This window comes from Amphiura filiformis, chromosome 15 (assembly GCF_039555335.1).
Source record: "Amphiura filiformis chromosome 15, Afil_fr2py, whole genome shotgun sequence".
NCBI classification, from domain to species: Eukaryota; Metazoa; Echinodermata; class Ophiuroidea; order Amphilepidida; family Amphiuridae; genus Amphiura; species Amphiura filiformis.
In genome coordinates, this window is record NC_092642.1 from 53,373,892 (window position 1) to 53,390,832 (window position 16,941).

General features: G+C 38.4%; 1 protein-coding gene across 1 annotated transcript in view; it reads left to right on the plus strand.

Annotated features, from left to right (window-relative positions):
- Positions 1-16,941, plus strand: part of LOC140171838 (uncharacterized) — a 38,730-nt gene that overhangs the window by 7,930 nt on the left and 13,859 nt on the right. Inside the window, exons 6-13 of the mRNA XM_072195166.1 lie at positions 1,380-1,546; positions 3,286-3,555; positions 4,939-5,027; positions 7,314-7,415; positions 8,916-8,984; positions 9,382-9,594; positions 11,679-11,764; positions 16,725-16,801. Of these exons, the coding sequence (XP_072051267.1) occupies positions 1,380-1,546; positions 3,286-3,555; positions 4,939-5,027; positions 7,314-7,415; positions 8,916-8,984; positions 9,382-9,594; positions 11,679-11,764; positions 16,725-16,801 (1,073 nt within the window). The remainder of the gene's footprint in view (positions 1-1,379; positions 1,547-3,285; positions 3,556-4,938; positions 5,028-7,313; positions 7,416-8,915; positions 8,985-9,381; positions 9,595-11,678; positions 11,765-16,724; positions 16,802-16,941) is intronic.

The window sequence follows — 16,941 nt, forward strand, 5'->3', positions numbered from 1 at the left end:
AAGAAAATGGCAAAACAGTTCATAATGAATTTGTAAGATTACATATGATCAAATCATGAAGTTCTAGCATTTGGGAAAGCCTTAAACCTAGAAAAATCACTTTTAAGGATACAATGCAAAACGATGTCTAAAATTTCCCACTTTAAGTAATACAGCGTGTCACCTTATAATCAGGTTTATATACCTCATAGATTCCTGTCACCTGATTGGTTGAAAGTGCAGTCATTGAATTAACTATGCCCGCAAAATGAACTATGGACCGGTCCATGGAAATGAACTATGGACCGGTCACGTGCGTCACGATCGAACTGCACGTTTTTCCCAGCGTAAAATGATAATACGCACGCGTTAATGTTTTCACACGCTATAAATACGCAAAAATCGCAGATTGTAATCTGTGTGCCGTTCGCATTGAAACTATTAATTTCTCTTCCCAAAATCGATGCTTTTAACCAAACAGATGACAAGAATCTTAAGATTTGGTATATAAAACAAATATTGACTGCTTTTTATTAGGGGCATGGTTAAAATTATAGGCCCAAGGTGATCTCAAAACCATGACTATGCCCGAGGCTACGCCTCGAGGCATAGTCATGGTTTTGAGATCACCTTGGGCCTATAATTTTATCCATGCCCCTCATAGCAGTCAATATTTGTTTATTATTACCATCTTCCTCTTGGTATTGAATAGGTGTCTATTTTGGAAATTTTTAAAATTTCCAACAAAGGGTACCTTTGCGTTTTGCTATATTTGTAAAATTCATGCTGTAACAATATTACAATGTTATTTATAAAAGTTCACAATTATTCACATGTTGTTAATCAGTCTATAATATTGAATTGATTAATTCAAATTAATTCGAATCAAGTGGCTATGGGCAGCGCCATTAAACATGTTACAAGACTACCAAGTGATAGTTGATGGACTATATACACACAAAAGAATAGGCATCTTTTATTATAATTTTCATGAATGTAACTCAAAACTTACCTAGCTAGTTTATTATTCAGCAGGGGTCTGTGCCCTTTTAATATGTTATGAAAGATTTAATTAAAAAAATATTTACCAATGGCAAAAAAATCTATCGACGGAAAGTCTTGTTATGCTCTTACAAACTTTGACAAAATCAAACATTTTGGTGTAAAAATTGGCCATGCTTACTGCTGTCCCTTTCAAAAGTACAGTAAGACCACCCACAGTATGGAGGTCACCTTTCCAGACATCCCATCTACAAGCAGTAATGGATGCTACCAGTGCTAAAATCAATGAATTGTTTAAAACAAATTAATAAATTCGGTATTATAGACTGTTAAATGTGGAACCTAACTCACTCAAGAAAATCACTACTAATACAGTATTTCTACTGATTCTGTTTCAGTACAACCAGTTGCTGTAGCATCAAATCAAATGGTATTAGATATCACTGTTATTGACATCAACGACAACAAACCCACAACAACAGGATTCATTACAGGTCTACCTAAGAAGTACTGGATTGGTATCGCTGATAATGTGCCTTATAATACCACACTCTTCAAAATTGATGTAAGTTTGTATCTTTAAATTTATTTTTTATTATTGTCCTAATGTTAGGTATACTGACATTGCTTTGGCATCTTGGAAATGAACAAGCTACAAATAATTTATAGTGTGTGTGATACAAGCCTTGAAATAAGTGGGCGCGGGGAGCAAATTTACCCTTGTAAAGCCATCAATTGCTCCTGGTCCTAGTAAAATTCACATGAACCAGGAGCAATTTTATAAAATAAATTGCTTCTGGTTACAGTTCTGCACTTGATGCAGTCATGCTGGTATGCTGCATATGCAGAAAAGGATTTAATATTGAAAATTGCTCCTGTTTCTTCAGAAATTGCTCCTGGTTCTTGTAAAATCCCAGTGAACCAGGAGCAATGTTCAAAACAAATTGCTCCTGGTTCCAGTGTGCTTATTTCAAGGCTTGGTGTGATACATTTAAAATAAGCAGAACTCGTATTGATGTCATCATAACAGTACTATTATACCTCTACTTCAATTAGTAGTTCAAGTTCTTTAAAACATATCCATATACAAAGTAGTCACATTTTATGGAGACTTGACGTTTCGAAATCTACTTGTCTGGTTTCCTAGTCATGAGTGATGACTTGTTCCAGCAACACTGGTGGTGTTTCTAGAAGATGTAGTGTTTCTGGAATTGTTCTGGATCAAATGGTCATAAATGTGACTGAGGTTGAATGCTATGCTCCCTTGATTTTTATTGGTTTTTTTTAGTTGTCTCCCCTGCGACGAATCCTTCTGGATTCTCTTCTTCAACATTGAACTATGCAAATGAACCTCTTCCAGACAATTCCTCATTTCACTGTGAGTTTGGTAGTGATGTAGGTAGCTCCCAACCTAACCTAACCCTACAGAGTATACACCTGCACAAGGGTGGTTTGTCGACACACTTGTGGCACAACCACATATTGAAGTAGTGACATCACTTCCAAACTTAAGTTGAAATGAAGTGTCAGACATTGCCAGTGATGACATACAAACAGTAATTTAGTCGTGGCCAAAATCAAATAGATTGAGCTCACCTGGTAGCACTTTGATGGTGGACATGGCAGTGACTCCCGATGGATATGTTTAACTCACTTTCCGATCAGAGGATGTTTAAAGACATTCCCACAACCCAATGGGGTTTCTGACCTTGTATGTCTGGCTTTTGTACACATGTGGTACAGTTGATCATACCTTACATTGGGATTGTGTGCAAATATCTGGTGTTTTCATCCTATTATTTAACATTCAAAACATCGAGACTTAGGAACAAAATTAATGCAGTGGGACAATATGAATGTTTCCTGTGAGAAAATCAAATATCAGTCATAAGTCTCAACTATTAGCTCGTTGGCTTCAGTTTTAAAATTACCATTTTGTGTGTGTGGCAATGAGGACTTTGCCTTTAAAATTAGGTTATATTGATCAAATTTCCCAATCATAGTGCATTGTAGGAATGCCTTTAAGCCTCCTCTGCTTTCCGATAGAGCGATCTGATACATACAACCATTATAACTTATAAGTCTGCCTGTAAAGGACAGTAAAATTTTGAAATAATCCTGTGATTAATTAGAATGTTTCATGAAAATAATATTGAAATGCTTTGTGGATTGAAATTATGAAATGCGGAGAGCCTGTATTTAGCAAATTTATCATGAAACAATTATTGCATTCATCAATATACTGTTTTAGTATAGGTTAGATATTCATATCTGTGTATCCATTTTGAATTCTTCCTAAAACAGGCTACTGATCGTGACCTGAACCACTCCTTGGTGTACGAACTCTCCGTCTACCAACCCCCACTACAAAACATCGTCTGTACAGGTTTACCCATATTAAAACTGAACAACCAGGGCACACTACTCTCAAGAGATGCGGTGTATCGCTACTTGGATGTAGATAAGACAGATATTTGGTTGGAACAAGTGTTCTGCGAATACGTTGTGACTGTGACTGATGTAAACACAGATCCAAATTATATGGATATGAGATCTGTGTCCATACCAACCAAGGTAGGGAAATTAAGACTGGTCTCCTTTTATATAACTCATTAATATTAATGATGTGAAAGAACCAATAAGTGATTGAGGCAGACTCCTCCATGAATTGTCGCTGCGGGGATATCGCTATGCCTCCTCCACTAGCGAGCCTGTTACCTTCCTGGCATTTGATAAAGCTAGCACCCATTTGTACACCTGGATGGGCAGAGACAATAGGGTGAAGAGTCTTTAAAGGAGGATTTCGTGATCCTAGCATCCTCTTTTTATGACATTTTTAATTAGAAAAAAAAAAAAAAAGGTTATTTCCAAAATTTCAGTTGATTCCGATTTTTGCGTTTTGCGAGTTATGCATGATTATGTGTATTACACTGCTCCATAGACAATGTGTTGTAATTTCGTTCTGGTGCACCAGAACGAAATTCAAATTTGGCGATATTTTTGCTAAGCGAATTAATCTGCAAGAAATATTTGGAACATAAACATTATGTAGCCAGAGGTATCCAGTGGTGTAAAAAATCTCAACTTTTTTTGGGAAAAGTGGGGGGATGAGGCTGTGGATCACGAAATGCCCCTTTAAGTGCACAACACAGCATGGCATGGATTCAAACCCATAAGCTTGAACTACCACAAGACAAGAGGACATCAAAAATTTGATCTTTGAAAATGTCATCTAATAATTACAGTAAAAGCAATTTTATGTTTTTCCCATGCTTGGCTTTAAGGGCTGGGGTATGAACGTTTGGACAGTATTTATTTTGGGACATTAGAGCACATCAGACATATCGAATTGCATTCTGAATACGATTTTGATTTTTTGAAATTGCAATTTAATACACATTTTATGGCAAATCATTAAAATTGATATTTTGATATTTAACAGTACTTGAAGTAAACTTTATAAATCTGATGATTTATACTTAAAGTGTATGTAGGTGGGATGAAAAGCCGACGATCAATTGAAAATTTTGACCTTTCAGTATTGAAGATATGGATTTTTTCCCAAAACACCCAAAAAAATTAGGTCTTTTTGGGAAACAAATCCATATCTTCAATATGAAAGGTCAAAATTTTCATTTGACCGTCGGCTTTTCCTCCCTGCTACATACACTTTAAGAATATATCATTAGATTTATATAATTTACTTCAAGGACTGTTATATATCAAAAATGTGAAAAATATCATTTTATAATTTGTCATAAAATTTGTATTATATTGTGATTTTCAAAAAATGAAAATTATTTGATATCAGAAAGACATGCTTCGTATTCAGAATGCAATTCGATAGGTCTGAGGTGCTCTCATGTCCCACAAAAAATACTGTCGAAACGCAATAAACGCTCATTTTAGATCCCTTAAACACTAATTGTGATTATTTGTGATGAATCTATCTTGCAGATCAAAGTATTGTACTCATTTGAGCATGCTATCATTATAATAGACTCGCCACCTGAGATGATAGTAGGACAGGCTGAAGAGCTTGCAAAGTAAGTACCGTATTCATTCCAATAAGCACCCAGGGCGCTTAACAAAGTCATTTTGGGTGGGCGCTTATTTTTTACCTGGTTTTAGTCATCAATCACCGTCTGAAAGTATTTAGTTACTCTCAGTTAGTGCGCCCTCATATGTGTCTTAATTTAATATTATATTGAAAAAATGTTTTTGAGGGCGCACTATAAAGATGGCCGCTGCCGCGCCGGCAAAAAATACGAATTTGAGACAGAATTAGCTCAAACTTGGCCTTTTAAAGGCATTTGCAGGTGGTTATTGTGAAGTATTTTTAATATCTATACATCTGCACACTATGAAATAGCGTCATAATTTAATTTTGGTGAACATTTTGGATACTTATGATGCTCAATTTCCCTCATGCATGCATGTAAAATCATTCGACAGGTAAGCTTACTGGAAGTATTTTGACAACATTGGATGGGCGGTTAATAATTTCATATTGTGTTTGTTGCAAAGTCGCTGGGTGGGCGCTTATTGGGGCATGGGCGCTTATTGGAACGAATACGGTATATATAATACTGTATAGCCCTAATATGATAAAAGGTTGAATCTTATATTTACTGCACTAACAAGTCAAATATAACTTCCATTAGCCATAGGTTTGATCAACTTTCTGGCCCCACACTTATGTGGGGTTTATGTTTTTGCCCAAATGGTTGCCTGGTTGGCTGTCCACATGCCTGTGGAAGATTTTGGAAATATCTTCTACAAGGGGAGTATGTTTTTCAAATGTAACTGGTCAGGGTTAATCATTTTGAAACCCATACTCCCCCAGTATTATGGCTTTACCTATATCTTTCACAACTGGAGTGAGTATTTCAAATGGAAGTTACCCAATTTCCTATTCTATTTAGAGAATAAACGATAGGAATTTTTGTTTTTACTATCCTCTACCGTGTGATAGACGACAGGCAGGTCCAACATTATCATTCTTAGTCAAATATTATTTCAATAACTGTAAACTATTTTTAAAGCAAAAACTAAGTTACCGTCATAAAAACTCCCCTGATTATAAAATGAACGAAACTTGTTTACTACTTCATGTATTCTGTTGCACGTACTGCTAGCGTGTGTGAGTATTCTGCACTAGTCTATGCTTACAACACGATACATGCGTGCACCTCTACAAGCGTGTTACGCGTTATCAACATTCATGATGACGTGGGGTCCTCTACGGCCTGATAGACGGCGCCCGAAATCATGCGATTGTCCAAAAATCAGATTATATGTATCTCGAACTAGACCACTCCCACTGACTAAGAATCAAAATTCATACTCCCTCTGTGGAATACTTTAGCTAAATTTTCCACAGGGGTAGTGTGGATTTTAAATGGAATGGCCCAATTTTAATTATTTATTTATTTATTTATTTGTGTAAATTTTGAATGTGAAATATATGTATTATATAAAAGGGTTAGCAAAAAAATGGGTCACAGGGCCGGTGATAGTCTGAAGGATCATTAGTCCAGCAACCTGATAAAGTACCCTAATATTTTCCCTATCTCTCAACTCTCAGTTGCCATAACCCTATAATTAAAGACAGAGATAAAAAGAATTTATCGCGTCTGATGTCATCTGTCAATCAAACTCGAGCAGGGTTTGTTTACAAGTGTCGTGATGATGAATTGCTGAACGGGGCAGTTTATTGGGGCGCCCTATTGTTAATTTTGCACCTTCAAACATGCAAACCATCTCAAAAGTTAGGTCTTTATAGTAGGAAACTTTCTTCCGCGAAGGCACCATGTCAACAATGCCTAGAGAAGCTGCTTTTTGCCTTGTAAAAGTACATAATTTTTCACTTGCTATTCATTTTCTCCGATCAGCACCAGATAGATCGGTCTTCCTTTTACGCGCTATTAACCTGTGTAAACCAATCAAAGATCTAATTGACAGTGACATCAGACACGATAAATTCTTTTTATCTATGTCTTTAATTATAAGCTATACATATTCTTAAGAAAAATGCTGCTGCCATCAGAAATATAGCCAATGTAAAACAGTGTATTGTATCAAGACTTAAGTTTAAAAAAATATGATGTCATTGTCCTCGGATCCATGTGTCAGGTCTCCGGTCCATGGCACTACATGCTCTAATTCATCCTTGATGTAACCATAAATCTAACAATAATCCTAACCGAAATTGCCCTAAACCCTAACCCTTTTCGGACTAATGACCTTTCGAACAAACATGCTATTTCTTCAGTCATCATCAACGTAAACAAATAAAGTGTTCATGTTTTTTTGTCTTTTTATTCTCACAGGTGTTTCTCTCAGGGTATGACCCATTATATCCTGAGAGTGGAGTTTGTCCGCGCTAAGTACATAGAAGAGAAGAACGGGTTCACCACCGTAGATCCAGACAGGTATGTACAAGATCTTTCTTTGCTTGCTGTCTTTTCCAGGTTTCTTTTCCATGTTTGTGTAATTACAGTTATGTTCTGTATCTGTCTGTATCTGTCTTGCCACGTATCTGTCTGTATCTGTCTTGCCACGTACAATCACCATCTCTGGTTGTCGCATACGTTGGGGGGGGGGGGGGGTCATGTGCAAAGTCGCGGTTAAATATTAAAGTGGGCCTTTGAAGTCAGCGTCTTGATGTTGATGGTTTCTAGATTGGTCTTGAAGGTCTTGACGTGTGCGGTGCGTAGGTTCTGGTCGAGTTGGTTCCATTCGCGAATAGTCTTTGGATATAGCGAGTGCCTATAACAGTCTTTGTTTGTGGTGATTATGTTGTAAGATAAGGCCCCCGATTGCCTGGTCCTGGGTTGACTGGATGAATTTATATCTCGAAGATGACATTTGATGTTACTTGGTATATACCTGTGAGTTTCTTTGTAGATGGTCGTCAAGCGTAATTTGGTCCTACGGTCCTGAAGAGGTTCCCACTCTAAATCAGCAAGAATTTTAGTGATACTGGACTCCCTGCTGTAGTCGCCAACAGTAAACCTGGCAGCTCTTTTTTTTTTATTCTTTCGAACTTATCCCCATCTGATTTGTGCTGTGGATCCCAGATCCCGGAGCAGTACTCTAGCTTGGGTCTTATCAGGGACTTGTAGGCAATAGACTTAGTGCTGTTGTTGCAGTAGTATATATTTCTCTTCAGCAAGCCCAGCATTTTATTAGCCTTGGTAACAGTTTGATTGATGTGAGTAGACCATTTCAAATCATTGCTAAGTTCAACGCCGAGGTACGTGTTCTGTGAGTGTATCTGGGCTCAGTTTATAGAGAGACCTTCATCTTTTCAGAACCATGGATTTTATTGTGTCTGAATGTATTTATTTATTCTTTTTTCCTCCTCCCGCATGCTTTGAAACCTACCGCATGAAATTTTTGTTATTTAAATTTTTTTTAAATTATTTCCATAAAACAAGGTTCTGAAACAAAAATTTAAAGTTCGGGATCAACAAGCTGCCTGTGAACTCTTTACTTACGCAATAATTGGCATCTAGGGCTTCCTTATCATGCTAGATCGTATCTATATACCGCTATAATAGCTTTGATCTGTGCACTCAAGAACTATACATCTGTTCAATGCATTCACTTTAAAAAGTAATAATGAATAATGGAAAACAGCCACATGTGATTTGAAAAAGCAACGGACGCAAATCTAAAACTTTAATTCCCATGGGCCTATCCTTTCCTTACCTCCCTTCTTTTCTTCTCTTCTCTCCTCTCCTTTCCTCCTCCCCTTTCCCTCCCTCTCCTCTACCCTCCCCTCCCCTCCCCTCTCCTCTCCTCTCCTCCCTTCTACTCTTCTCTTCTCCTCTTCATCTCTCTTCTCTTCTCTTTTTTGTGTTTATTTGCCTGCAAATAGCACTGAGATGCTGGAGGCTGACTAGGTATGTTTTTGATTCTAATTTCAGAACTGATTTGTGGGTGTATGCCATCCATGACAAAACAGGTGTATTCGCCAAGTATTGGGAAATTAAGAGGTAAGATGGTGATTTAAAAAAAAAATATGGGATGGATGGCTTGTCATACTTTGTCTGCATGGGTAGAACAAAATACTGTCAATCCACTTTATGATGTAGATGCAACAACCAATGTAGGGTGGTAGAGCATGATGCATTCTGGTGCTGAATACGTTTTGGTTAGTCAGCATTGTTACAAATAAGATTATTTGCATGTTTTGAGGGTGATATTATTAATCAATTTGACCACCTTAATGCAACAGCCGATGAGCTTCAAAGTTGTTAGTATGATGAAACATGCTGTATAGTTTATTTATCTGCATATTTATGAATATTAATGTGTTGATTTGCATGTTGTGTTGATATTCTATGTCTGTTTATTTATAATTAATAGAAATCCATTTTGTATTCATTACAGTGCTTGGGATGCTAACCCAGTCAAAGACCAATGCTTACCTATAATATCCCCATTAGCAGATGGAGAATCCCCTGGTATCAGACCTGCTCATATCCGCAAAGATTACCTATACCCGTACGCCTCATACGTAGGATGGGCTGTCCTAGCAATGGCATGTTTGGTCTTCCTGGCAGCACTTATATGTCTCTTTATACTCTATGAATCATGGGATAGGTGAGTAGAGGTTGTTTGATGTGAAGTCGGACTTCCCGTTAAGGTTTAATAATTGTATGTCCGTGCAGGTGCAATTTTGTCAACAAGGTTGCAAAACCTTGATGGAAATTAGTCACTTTAATCACCAATCAGAATGATTCAGCCCAATTTTTTTGCGTGGTGAAATTATTCTAACAATGTTGCTGATTGGGCCAATTGATAACGCAAACTTCTTTTTTGCCAATCGGCAGGTAGTTCTCATGGGGTTAAGTGCATAATATTTTGCATCCAAGTGGACCACTGTGGACATGAGATACACATGAATAGAGATTGTCATTAATTCCACTTTTAAAGTCAACTAATTGGGTGGAAATTCCTGGTGCTGGCAACACCAACAAAAATTTTATTCTAGAAACACTGACCCCTCCCCAAATATGACCCACCTAAAAATTTAATTAGTAGTATCTAACCACCTCCCCACCAGAAATGGCCACCTACACCCTCACTATCGAAAATATGTGCCTTAATCAAGAAAAGAAATGTTTCCCTGAATGAAGAAAAAATGCCTCAATCAAAAAAAGGAAATTATTTATGCAATTTCAGAAACAGCCAATTTTGACCCCTCCCAAAAATGACCTTCTCCTCAACTCGTAATCGACGGGAATTGTTAGGCTTTTACCACTACGCTGGATATAGTTGACCTGTATGGTCTATATTTTGCGTGTGTTAAAGAAAGTAGACAAAGTAAATAATTTGTTATGCTTCTTGTTAAATGTCACAAGACAAGTCTCAAAATAAAATATATTGATGTTAATCCGTGATGTTATAAGCCCGCCGATTACGAGCTGATCAAACTATAGTAATTAATTTGGAGGATCAAGCACGTTCCCAGTTTTGAAAAATCCCCCTACCCATCTGCAACAGTGTTACGTACCAGAAGTTCACAGTAACTTACCAGATTTTTCAGTAGCCCAATAATATTTTTCATGGTGATGAAGCTTCCACCTTTCTCTCCCACTTGGCTAAACGTAACTCTCACTATAGACATACCACCTAGACCTATGAGTGCCCATCCCTAACCATGACAGAAGATGAAGCCACATATTCAAGGTGATTTTGGTCGGGTGGTCGGACGCGGAGAAATAAGTGTTCATGTCTGGAGAGAAAGATGCAGTCGTTTGCGTGATTGCTGCGCCATTATCGCCTGCGTCAAATGCAACATGTTCCGTAGACGCGAGCATGTCTGCTTGTTTGCGTCCAGGTATGTGTCCTTGTCCAAATCGTTGCTAAGCAGTGTTATAGTAGTGCTCGGTGTGTTGACTTCACTACGTGAAGCAAAGTCGTTTGTCTAGGTACTTGTTTGTCTGGGACTCTCACCCTAATCTGATCTCAAACCCTAACCTAAAGTGCCCTAAATCGTAACTTTAACCCTTTTTGGAATAATGGACATATCTGTCTTTTTTAGGATAAACAGGGGGTGAACATAACTGGTACCTTAACCCTAACACTGGACCCTGCTTTTTGGGATCGGAAGTCAAAGAAGATCCGAAAAAGTCAAGGAGAAGAAGAATTTTGACTTGGCACCCGGGATTGAACCTTTGACCCCTCGCATGCCAAGCACACGATCACGGATCGGTAGCTACACGGGTTATTGCTGCCCGGCCAGCAATTCCGTCCGCATATAACGCTTGGGGTGATTGCGTCATCGCAGACCCTGGGATTCATGCATGCACAGATTTTTTCATCGTAAGATTTTGTAAGATTTTTGGGGGTTAGGGTAGGCTCTAATCTGGAAAAATTCATCTTAGTTAACCCTAACACTGGACCCTGCTTTTTGGGATCGGAAGTCAAAGAAGATCCGAAAAAGTCAAGGAGAAGAAGAATTTTTGACTTGGCACCCCCGGGATTCGAACCTTTGACCCCTCGCATGCCAAGCACACGATCACGGACCGGTAGCTACATGGGTTATTGCTGCCCGGCCAGCAATTCCGTCCGCATATAACACTTCATCGTAAGATTTTGTAAGATTTTTGGGGGTTAGGGTTAATTCTTTTGCGCACTGTATATGTCCACATTCTTTAATTGTAATTTCAATAATTTTTCAGAATGGTAGTGGAGAGGACAAAATACCTTGCAGCTGTGAAGAGAGAAAGGGAATACAGAAGATCAAAATATGTTGACGCTGGTATTGGTGAGTGATGCTAGATCATATGATATAAGGCATGAAAATATCCCTACATCTCAGTGCCATACAATATTCTGCCTATCTCCTCGATATTTCACACCAGGTCATTTTTGTTACCATTACCCTGTGATGATGTCACCACAGGGTAATGGTAAATTCCCTGTAGTGAACCATAGGGGAAGTTGGTGACCAGAGATGCATCCATTATACAGTCATGTAATAGCACAAACGTTCCCTGTAGTGAAACATTGGGGAAATTGTTGACCAACTCTACAACCATAATACAGTCATGTTAAAAAAAAGTGCAGTGACTTATAGTACGCTACCCACAGGCACAACGCCTAGACGTTGATACTCAAGCCTCAGCACACTTTACAGGTTGTCGCTGATCACTACGGCCCCACATAGCACAAACATTCCCTGTAGTGAAACATTGGAGAAATTGTTGACCAAATCTACAACCATAATAAGCCAAATCGGCATTGGAAATTTGCAATGCATTGTGGGACAATTTTTGCAGTGTTGGGAAACTTTGCCCTCTGACCTGTTTAGAAAATTCAGAAAAATTGGTTTTTTTGCTTACAAAGAATGAAAACAAACCCAAAAAAAATTATTGAATAAATTAATTATTTAAATATTTTTAAAGATAAGATTATGACAATAATAAACAAATTAATAATAATTACAGCAATTTCCTCGATATGTCAGAGGTCAAAGTGTCCCAAAAACCCGGAAGTTACAATAGCGATTGGGCGTATACAGTCATGTAATAGCACAAACATTGCCTGTACTGAAACATTGGGGAAATGGTTGACTAACTCTACAGCGTGGACCAAAAACAACTTAACCCAATTTCAAAGGTTGATTTCTCACAGTTAAAAAATCTGTTTCAAGTTTTTGTTGCGTATTTGGTGAAAAATTGACTGAAAAAGAATGTAAATTACAAATGTGGCACCAGTTTTACGGCAAAGGGTCAAAATAATGTTTGTCCACACGTAAGCCTGCATGCTTTTATCAATTGGCTCTAAACACAGGATTTGAACCGGTGTCCTTCACCGTAAGTAATCATGGCGCAGTGTAGTCCATTCAATCAAATGTTGTCATCAACCTATTTGATCGTAGTGCATTTGTTATGTGTGTGAGACGAACTGTCGTGGTAGACTGCAATCATGCTTTTGTTGAATGCATTTGAGTAATCCGCCATATTTACAGTATGATACGTCATATGCACAACCTCTATGGGATTTGTAATCGGTGGTGCAGTTTCGATCTTGCGTGAATACAAAATGATACTAACAAATGCATCATGCTCATTTTAAAAGAATCAACTTAACTTACTGCGTTTGGAATAGGGATGAATTTAGGAGAATAAAATTCTTGCAAACAAGATAATTTTAGAAGAGGCAAATCGATTTAAGGGGGTACTACACCCCTGCTCAATTTTGTGCTTATTTTTGCATTTTTCTTGAAAATTATAGCACATTGGGGACAAGTAAGATATGTACATTATAGGGGCAAGGACTACAACTACTGCACTGGAAATTTTATTTCCGCACAGACAACAGTTGTGGAGTTACAGTCAAAAATGAGGGAAAACCAATATTTGATCAATAAATCAATAACTACTTGCTTTGAGTTGCTGCATTTTCAGTACAGTAGTTGTAGTCCTTGCCCCTATAATATACATATCTTACTTGTCTTCAATGTGCTATAATTTTTGAGAAAAATGATAAATGATTAATTTAAGAGGGAATCGATTCTCTGTCTCAGATCGTTTCTCGCAATGACTCTTTTAAAATTATTCTGACTGTGCATGCCTATGTCATTGCTGAAATAACCAAGAGTTTAGCTTATTGCATTAGGCCTACATGCATATATAAAATACCTTCTGAACCTTCTGAAGTTGTAGTCAGCAGGGCGAAAACCGCAAATCGCTAACTATTTGGTGACCTGCAAGCTAGAGGTTTTTCTTGAATATATCTAAAGATGGGGCTGATATAGTGGTTTGAGTGAGGGAATTCCATGCCCTTCCAGTTCTTGGGAAAAATGAGTTTTTATAGGACGTCCTTCTTGATGAATGGAATTTCAACATGTAGGTGGTGGTTTCTTCTCAAACCCGCAGCAGAAGAAGTTTGAATATAGGCTTCTTTGTTGATTCCTACCAACTCATTTTGGATTTTGTAAAACATAGCTAAACGATTTCTCTCCCTTCTGACAGCTAGAGTGTCCCATCCGAGATCTTCCAGCATTTGAGTGACACTACTTTCTCTTTGGTAATCCCCTGTGCAAAATCTTGCAGCCTTTCTCTGCACACTTTCAATCTTCTTTATGAGTCCCGCCCTGTATGGGTCCCATGCACACGCAGCATACTCTAAGACTGGACGCACTAACGTTAGATATGCAGTAGACTTCACTTCCCCTGGACAAAACCACAAGTTTCTCCTCAGGAAACCCAGAGTCCGGTTTGCTTTGTTAACTGTGTTTGTAACATGTTCTCCCCAGTTCAGCTTATTATCCAGCTGCACCCCTAAGTAAGGATTTGAGTTTGGCTGCTGTAAAACTTGCCCGCAGAAAATATAGTCTCTGTGTGGAGGGTTTCTCTTCAAAGAAATTTCCATGACCGTGCATTTGGAAGGGTTAAAGCTCATCTTCCAGGTCTCCTGCCATGTTTCAAGAGATTTTAGATCAGCTTGTAGAGAGTCCATGTCCCTTTCATTTGACACTGTAGAGTACACCAGGCAGTCGTCTGCATGAAGAGTCTTACTTGGTTGCTCAACATGTCCGGGAGGTCGTTTATATAGGTTAAAAACAACAACGGCCCCAACACCGTCCCCTGTGGTACTCCAGAAAGGACCTCTTGAGGTGATGAAAAATTGCCCTCACATGCAACTCTCTGGGTCCTATTTGATAGGAAACTTCTGATCCATTGATGAAGGTTGTTTCTAATCCCGTAATGATGAAGCTTATTCAGAAGGCGTTCATGAGGAACCTTATCAAAGGCTTTGGAGAAGTCTAGAACTGCCATGTGCACTGAGTCCCCTTGTTCCAAAGCTCTTGCAATATCATCAACAGTTAAAATGAGTTGAGTTTCAGTGGAGCGCTTAGATCTGAAGCCATGTTGTGAATCAACCAAAATATTATGCTGCTCCAAGTGATCCATAACATGTGAATGTATAATGTGCTCCAGAATCTTGCAGCTGACGCTTGTTAGCTAAACGGGTCTATAATTTTCAGGCACGGCTTTGACTCCCTTTTTAAAGCTGCCACAAATGTTTGCCTCCCTCCATTGATGGGGAGAGTCCCTTGATCAACAGAAGCTTGGAACAAGTCTGTAAATATCGGCGCAAGTTTCTCAGCAAACATTTTGAGAAACCATGGAGGTATCTCATCAGGTCCTGCTGCTTTATTCGGAGACAGTTCTTGGAGTTGCTTTAAAACCCCCTTTTCATGAATAATTAAATCTGGAATGTCTTGAATACTGCTACTGCCAAGTGTAGGAATCGCTTCCTTGTCTTCCCTTGTAAAGACACTAGCAAATTGTGCGTTCAAAGCCTCTGCTTTTTCCTTCCCATCGCTAATGATATTATTGTTAACTTTGAGATCTGCGACACCGCTTTCACTTTTACCCAGTCTTTTCATGTATGACCAAAACTGCTTGGTGTTCTCTTTCATTGCAGTGGTAAGATTATTTGCAACAAACTCACGCTTTCGGATTCATTGAGAGATTTCTTAAGTTCTTTCTGGCAAGACAAAAATTTTTTCCAGTCATCACTACTTTGCGACTTTTTTCGCCTTGTTAAAAAGCCCTCTGCTTCCTGCGTCTGAGTCTGTGGTGTGATCTCTTAAACCATGGCAAACTGTTTGGTTTAGCAGCTGTCTTTTGAGGAATATGCTTATTCATGACTGTCTTTATTTCACTTTCAAGATTGTCCCACTTTTCTTGCACAGAGACATTTCCCATGCTAAAATACTTGTCCTTGAAGGTACTCAACTCCTCATTAATCAAATCTTCATTTGCCTTCCGCCTGACAAGTACTTCCGTCTTGGTTGTCTCTTCCATTTTGCTCTCAAATCTATGTCGGTGATTACCATGTAATGATCACTGAGTCCTGGATCAACTTTGACATCTCTCACAAGACTTGAATTATTAGTGAATACAAGATCCAAGATACTGTCTTTTCTTGTAGGTTCCAACACATGCTGGTTTAAACCAAAACCTGTTGTAGTCTCAAGAAGCAGCTCTGCTGTGGATTTAGATGCGGGTGATCGCGGATGACTGTGCTATTTTTCCAGTCAATATTTGCTTGATTGAAGTCGCCTGCCAGGATAATGTTATAGCCCTTGCCTTTCTTTTCAATTTTGTCAAGAGAAACCTCAAGATCGGTGACAAATTTTACATTGTCATGTTTATGTTTATAACGGTGCCAATCAGTAGCGAGTGTGGCGCCCCTGGAGTTCAAGTTGGTTCCACATGAGTTCATTTTCTGTTTCAAATTCTTCCCGCCTTGTCATGATGAGATCCTTCTTGCACGCAAGTAGAACTCCACCATGGATCCCCTCTTGCCTATCCTTCCTAAACACATCATACGAGTCCGGGAGGATTTCAGAATTTTAATGTTGGCGAAAGCCAAGTTTCGGTGCCTTGAATGATATCAGGTTTATATTGTTCAATAAGCACTTTGATATCGGCCGATATAGAAAGAGAAAGCAGTGTTGCCAGTCTTCAGGAAATTTCCTGACTTCAGGAAATTTTACTCAGATGATCCTGTACAAATGTATGGGCAAAATACATATTTCAGGAAATTTTTGTCATTTCAGGATTTTTTGACAACACTGACTGGCATCTCTGAGAAAGGCCATTCAAAAAAGCAGGACCTGATGTCCGAACACATTTAGATGCAAAATGTGTTTCTTTTCTGTATATTGTAATCACTATGTTCTGTATTATTTATTTTCTTTCTTCCAGTTACTGATGCTTGGGATTTGGATCAGCCAATGCCTGTGGACTATCAGATAGAGAAACAGCAATTGTATGAAACACAGGTAGGACCTTGTTATTTATAAAAAGTGTTCACAGTAAAGCATTACCTAAGAATTAACACAATCTGATTCACCTGCACAGAATTTGGACTATTGGGCAAATTGGGCCATTCCATTTAAAATACATACTACCTCTGTGGAAG